This window comes from Arachis hypogaea, chromosome 3 (genome assembly GCF_003086295.3).
Source record: "Arachis hypogaea cultivar Tifrunner chromosome 3, arahy.Tifrunner.gnm2.J5K5, whole genome shotgun sequence".
In the NCBI taxonomy this organism is placed as follows: Eukaryota; Viridiplantae; Streptophyta; class Magnoliopsida; order Fabales; family Fabaceae; genus Arachis; species Arachis hypogaea.
The window spans coordinates 137,750,276-137,757,540 of record NC_092038.1 but is presented as its reverse complement, the minus strand read 5'-3'; the positions used below and the strand labels follow the sequence as shown (position 1 = coordinate 137,757,540).

The 7,265-nt window shown below is 35.3% G+C and overlaps 1 protein-coding gene across 2 annotated transcripts; it reads right to left on the bottom strand.

Moving 5' to 3' along the window:
* Nucleotides 1-3,818: 3,818 nt before the first annotated feature.
* On the bottom strand, nucleotides 3,819-6,210 carry LOC112734361 (homeobox-leucine zipper protein ATHB-6). 2 transcript variants are annotated; one of them, XM_025783634.3, is made up of 3 exons: nucleotides 5,432-6,210; nucleotides 4,761-5,137; nucleotides 3,819-4,679 (listed from the first exon to the last, which is right to left on the bottom strand). In XM_025783634.3, the coding sequence occupies exons 1-3, from the start codon at nucleotides 5,499-5,501 to the stop codon at nucleotides 4,101-4,103; spliced, it is 1,026 nt and encodes a 341-aa protein (XP_025639419.1). In that variant the 5' UTR covers nucleotides 5,502-6,210; the 3' UTR covers nucleotides 3,819-4,100. The 2 variants fall into 2 exon arrangements, with proteins under 2 accessions (XP_025639419.1, XP_025639420.1); XM_025783635.3 differs by having other exon boundaries at nucleotides 4,761-5,134; nucleotides 5,432-6,054.
* Between the last annotated feature and the right edge of the window lie 1,055 nt (nucleotides 6,211-7,265).

Below are 7,265 nucleotides of genomic sequence, written 5' to 3'. Positions count from 1 at the left end.
TTTAAATGCGGAGTTTTATGTTTTAATTAAATTTAGATAATTAACTTATGTATCAATTTTTATAGGATTATAAAATTTGAGACATATCTGTGTAATTTTATAACATATCTAATATATATTTTAAAAAATTATTTTATTGAAATTAAATTTTAACTATGTATTGAATTATAATACATAAAAAATATATTAATCCTCTAAATTTTAAAATAAAATACCAAAATAATTATCATTTTTTATAAGATAAAATATTTTATAAAAAAATTACTGAGTAGATTCGATATTATTGAATGGAGTGAAGATTTTTATGTCATGTGTAATAAGAAAAGTAAATCTATGTAATATTTATTTGTTACGTGAGTATATTTAGTAGGTGTGGTGTGCATGAATTAATGATGTAGAACATATTTAAAATATTCCAGCTATAATATATAAAAGAATATTTTAAGAGTTGGAGGACGCTATAGAAGAATTGCGCAAAAAATAGTTAGTTGGCTTCTTCTCATGTAAAAATGAAGTCATCTTCTAGAACAAGATAATAGATACGGTAGCTTGTGTTGCTAAGTCGTTTTGTTATTTTAAAGAATAGTATGATATTGTTGATAGTTATACCAAAAATATTTAAAAGAATTGTTTTAGTTTTTTTTTTTTTTACTATTATTCGTTTCACTATGTGTGTTAAACTTATTTCTTCTTTTAATAAAAAAAGTATATGATTAAATTATTATATCAATATTTTAATAAATTTTAATTATTAATTTTAATTATATATATTTTTATAATTAAGACTAACAATTAAAAATAACTAAAATACCAATGTATTAATACAATTAAAAGTTTCCTATCTTATAACGGAGGTTTTCGTTTTCACTTTTCAGCGTGTATGTAGCGTGTGAGCAGCTCATGGAATCTTCTTTCACATACTTGATGTGTTCAAAGCAGGTGACGAAGGATGTTTATTCCTCGCATTCATGATTTCATGGGGGGTTTCAACTTTCTAGTGATTGGGTGGGGCACATGGAAAGGTTAAAGATAAAAAGGAAAATAAAATGTACATATTGTTTCGGACATTTATCAGCTTATATGTTTTCAATTTACCGGTACATGGTTAAATAGGACATGAAAGTTTACTTTATATACAACAAAAACAATTACTTTTACTCATAATTATTTAAAACTTCGATAAAATTATTTTTAGAAATATAAAATTAATATTAGCTCATAAAAAATAATATTTTTTTTGACAAAAATACACGAATCTTAAATTTTAATTAATTTCATTAAAAATAATTTAAAATACTTATTCTATCATTGTCATTCCCACTATCACCTTCTTTGCACCCTTTTCTCTTCTCATCAATTCAGAGTTTACGATCTCCATCGTCAAAATCATTATTTTCAACCTTTCATCATCATTCTACATCCCCAATTTTAACTTTTCCTTACTAACTTCGCCACCACCTCCTCTTTTACCTCCAACTTCACCACCGCTGCTTCAGAAAAGTATCTGCAGAGCTGCAACCGCCTCCTCCGCCGCTCCTCCACCGCAGCTACTGAAGCATTCATTGTCTTTTTCTTCTTCTTGGGGGCAACTGGTGGGTGGTCCGCCTCGATCCGCAGCGGTGCTGGAACGGAGCTCCATGGTATAGGTTTGTTGAACTTTGTGTCGTCCATGTACCCACCAACACTACACCCAATTATACCCATCTTTTTAGGATTGAAAACCTTTTCTTTCATTTGGTGTTGAATTTCTTAATTGCTTCCTCTAATCAATTAGAGCAGTGAATCTTAATTATTTATGACTGAAAAATAATAGAATTTCTAACCACATTTTTGTTCAACTAGTTGTCAATTACAAATCTGAAAATTATTGAGGGGTTAATTGATTAATTTGTGTTAATCAAATAATCACTAATTGGAGGTGAAGGAGGAGGAGATGGTGAAATTAGTGAGGAAAAATTGAAATTGAGGATGGAGAAGAATGAGGAGTTTTGGTGGCGGGTGAGTGGCGGTGCAGTGGTGGATGAGAGTGGCGGTGGTGCCTTGGGGAGGAATAGTGTTGATGGATATGAAGATGATGATATTGATGATGGAGATGGTGAACTGAAAGTGGGGAGGGGGAGAAGGTGGTAGAAAAAATGACAAAGGGTAGAATAGATATTTTAGATTATTTTTTATTGGAATCAATTAAAATGTGAAGATTGAGAATTTTCGTCAAAAAAAAATATTTTTTATGGGTATAAAAAAAAAACTTACCGGTAAATAAAGTTCAGAAATGAATTTTGAGAAAATAAATATTTTTTATAATTTATATTAAAAAAATCCATTAATTTTGTGTTAAAATTTTGTTAATATTTTAAATATTCGTTAATAGTTTGAATGATTAATGTAATTTTATTTTAAGATAAATATTTACATAAAATTATTTTTACATAAAATTAATAATTAAAAATTATTAAATAATTTAATATATTAGACTAAATAATTATTTAATAATTTTTAAATATTAATTTCATACAAAAATAATGATAAATTTTTATTTTATTTTAACTATTTTTCTTATAAAAAAAGAGCAAAAACATATAATCAGTTAATTTTTTTATTGGTGAAAATTCGAGTACATTCATTTTATATAAAATTGATAATTAATTGAACCTAAATTTTCACCAATCTTGTTTCTCATGGTTTTGTATACATGTTGGTCAGTGCGGAAAGATTGAGAAACACCAACTAACACTGTGGCATCCCGGAGCTGGATGTGGTGTTGCAAATTGCAATACGTGGATTTTTTTTCGTTATTTTGTCCGTGCAATTGTGGTGCTGCAATGTTAGGACTAGCGCATTGTGACGGCATTTTTCTCAGAAAAATAAATTTGGACTCGTAGTTTTAAAATATCAGAAGTGCAATTCTTAAATTTTGAATATACAGCAACACAGGAAAAATTGAGTAATACTGTTGCAACACTAGTTTTGGTGTCGTTGCGCCACAATGCTGAGAATGAAAAAAAAATATTTAATTAATCTTGGCGAAATAAAAATTGGCACCTTAATACATTGGATTAGCATGTAAGTAAAAGTACTTAGCTCAATGATTCACTGACTAAGATTTTTAAATAGAAATGTGATTAAAATTACATTGTATTAAAATAAGGGGTTATTATTAGGTCCATTTATCGCTCATACGACTAGGTGAAACTAAATTCGTTTTTTGAGGCAGCGCAGTTTAAGTGGCATTTACTTTCAATTGGTCAAGTGTACATTTGTGAAGACTGTAGGCTATAGCCTGTAGCCACCATTCTCTCTTTCCAATACTTGGTTCTCAGATCAAGGGTATAGATAAAAAATGTTCTTGAAGTTAATTAAGAGCGGCGGTGTTTTAAGCTACCCAAACCACACATTCTATTTTTAACTAATTTTGCATGTGTTGGTAGGAGATATGTCTGTGGAAAACTAATGCTATAGGTTGAAGAAATTAAAATTCCTAAATAACTTATCTTTTATGCCCAAGTCTGTTATTTTTTGAAGGATGAGAATTTGTCTGTGGCCTTACAGGGACTTGTATGCCAAAAAAGTTCAGCCGCAAATAGAGAGTATTTTCATAGTGTTTATTGATTAAAATGGCAATAATCTACCCTTTTTTATACATCCTGTGTCATTGACTAGCAGTCTCCCTTTGATCACCAAAGTGAACCTAAGAGGAAGCTAGTATGAAAGTTGAAAACAAATTAAAGGGAAAAAAGGTTAGGGCGAACAAGTTATTTAAATATAGATAGCAGTAAAGGAAATAAAGGAGGAAGGGAGGGGATGCAATTAAGGGGCTATTTTAGTTTTAGGACAGCAATTTTTGTAGCCATGTTCCAAAAATTTTTACAGCATGATTTCATTACGACATTACGACCTAATCATTATTCCATTCATAAATTAATTACCCCCTTTTCTACCTCCCTAGCTTTCCCGCACGGCTGAGACAGTGAGACTCATTCCTCATTATTACCATATTACCCTTCTCTCTCATTCGTGCCGCCACCATCTTCCACCATTTTCATCTTTTTCTTTATACATACATCATCTTACATCTCTTATTTCTCTCAGTTCCTTCCCCTTCAACTCCACTCTTCCGAACAGTACCACTGAAGGGTTGGTGCTTGTTCATCGGAGAAGAAATTGCACGTCTCATCTGCACTGAAGAAGTTGTGCTCCTCCATCTTCACGTACTGTGTGGCCTGGTACGCCTTCTGGAACTGAAAGCAGCTCATGGATGATGGCGACTCGTCATGCTGAGACATCAAAAGGTTCGAACTTTGCAGAACCCCACCACCACACGAAGATATCGCCGCGTTGTTCATGGGGCTACAGCTGCTGTTGTTATTCTCTTCGTTCAAGATCGCGCTTGAATCGCTATCTGAAGAACCGTCTTTCAAGTCCCCACAAGGGAACAGCGATATCGATGCTGCTCCTCCCACACCATCACCGCCCTCACCGTCGCCCTTGCTGTTGTTGTTGAAGCAATCGTAGCTCAGGTCCTTGTTGGAGTCCGATCCAGCAATGGCGGCAGCGGTTTCAAGATCGCAAGGGTTCTCCTCCGAGTCTTGCAGCGTTGTTATCATCTCCACTTGTTCCTTCTTCACCGAAGCATCGCTTTCGGTGCGTTCGTCTTGCATCCTTGATTTCAATCCCTTAATCTGCATCAAGGTTAAGTGTGATTATTATATGCTACTATTGGTGATAAATAATGTTTGGCCATAATCGAAGTTGGTGGGTACCTCTTTATGCAAGGCTTGGTTGTCTTGTTGGAGTTTTTCGAAGTTGAGTTTAAGAGCTTCGTAATTGGCTTTGAGAACGCCGTAGTCTCTTTCTAACTGCTTGGTTTTCCACCTGGCTCTGCGGTTTTGGAACCAAACGGCAACTTGTCTTGGCTGCAACCCCAGTTCTTGTGCCAGCTTCACCTTTCTGTCCGGTTCCAGCTTGTTCTCAACTTCGAAGTTCTTCTCCAAAGCCTTCACTTGTTCCACGCTTAAGCGCCGTTTCTTCTCGCCGTGGTGCCCCGATTCTTCGATGCAACCGTCTTCGTCCAGTCCGTCCAACATCGATTGGAACTCCCTTCCGTACACCTGCTGTTTGTTCCTTGGACTGTGTTCTTCTATATCAATGCAAATCCGAGACAGCATGGTTAGTGTAACAGTACTTGTGTTTTCAAACAAACATCACTATTGGTACGCAACACCCCAAAAAGGAAAACAAAGCACGATTGAACCTTGTGATTTGGAATGCAATACCCAAGGAAAACAAAAAGGAACAAGACCGAATCAAACACATCTCAACTTATAGTAAAACACTTTGAATGCTTTTGACAAGATAAAAGCACAAGCACACGATAGGCTATGGATCTGTCTGAATTACAAAAGTAGATAACAAAAAAAATTTAATAATTAACCTGTTGTTGATGATGGACAAATTGTCATGAGAGCGCCCAAAGAATCATCGGAGCTGCTAAGTCTCTTCATGATGAGTTGTGTACTTAGGAAAAGCACGGATCTTTAGAATTAGACCGATCAAGGTGTTTCTTTCTTTTAAGATTATGATGATGGGTGATCCCTTTTATTTTCTTTTTGCAGTCAAATGTATGTATATTAAGATGGCAGAGAAGATGAGATTATAGAGGAGAAAAGGGGATCTTTATGTTATATTTACTTAAAGGGTGCCATTGAAGAGGAATTGTAGTGTCTCAAAGAGAGCCACAAGTGTAAGAAGCAGCTACTATACGAGAAGCTATCTCCATAAACACCAAAGTAGTTGTCCTTCTTTCTTGCCACTTCTACTTCTCCCTCTTCATCACCCATCAACCCCACATACACACAAGCACAAGTAATTTAATTCATACAGAAACACGAGTGAGGAATGATCTTAAATTCAGAGTGCACCCTGGTCTCTCTCTACCATCATTACAACAATCAAATTTTGATGGGCTAGAAAGGAACACAAGATAGAAGATTACAGAGAAGAAGTGAGGAAGAGAAGGAGAGAGAGAGAGGGGTGAACAAGTTCAGAGCCCGGGTGAGTTGTGAGTTTCAGTGTCTTTAAATAAAGCAAACCATAGGGATGGGTTAAAGTCTGACTACTGGGGTTAGGTGCCTCATACTCGGGTTCGCTCCTCTCTGAATATGAAAATGAAATGAAAACTCAAATTCAATGCAAATGCAACTTTACTGCTATACACGGTTGCCGGTTGCTCCTCCTATTTTTATTTTCGTGTACAACTGTACATAGTGACACTTGGATTTAGGATCGGCGCGCCTTTCCTTTTAGCTCTCTTTAAGCCGACTAACCAACATTTCTCTTTCCTCACACTCTCCGTTCAGGCCGGTGCACTCATACTTTTTTTTTTAAAAAAATGAGGGAGGGATTAAATTGAAATTAGAGTAAAAATAACCAGCTATAACTAATAGATAGAGATATAGCTCAATAAACACTGGAATCACTATCGCCTTCGGCTTAAACACGGCTACGCTTCACTCTATCGCTAGTGAAAGAAGATAGCAATTTCTTGTCACTTTCAGTCTAACCCGAATTTACTTAGTTAGTCGGAACTTGCTTCTTAGCGTGTAGTGGATCCACCAGGCTAGCTTTCCTGTAGTAGAGTGCGGGGAGAGTGACCATCAGGGCTTTGAATAGTTTATGAGGATCTTGAAATATACAGTGCCCTAAGATCCCAATCCTCAAGCGAATGGCTTATACTCAACTTCAATTCATTCAGTTAGGGCCCCTTGGTGTATTAAACCACCAAATAATGATAGCTGGGTTTGTAGGAAACTTTTTCAGGTAAAAGAGTTGGCTATAAGATATATTATACTAAAAGTTGGCAATAAAATTAATACATCTCATCTCTCTGGTATGACTTTTGGCTGCCTATGGGTTCTATAGTGGAAAGTTATGTATGGTGAGCAGATCATGGGGGAGTCTTTTGTTCCCCAAAATAAATGTAAAAGTTACAAACATACTTTTTTTTTAATTCCGGATGGTCCCTCCCTACAGTTGCAAATCAAGATCCGCAAGAAATTGGGGAGTGTATCAGAGCCATAAGGCCCTTGAACAGTGAGCAATAAGATAGAGTTATATGGATGCCTGATCACTCAGTTTTCCATAAAAAACACCTGGAGGTTAATCAGAGCTACTATGCCTTGGTTGAATTAAAACCGGAGATCTTTTTGAGAAGGAACTCAGTCGTGGACTGATTCCGACCCTTTACCAGAAGAAAACGGAGGAGCGGT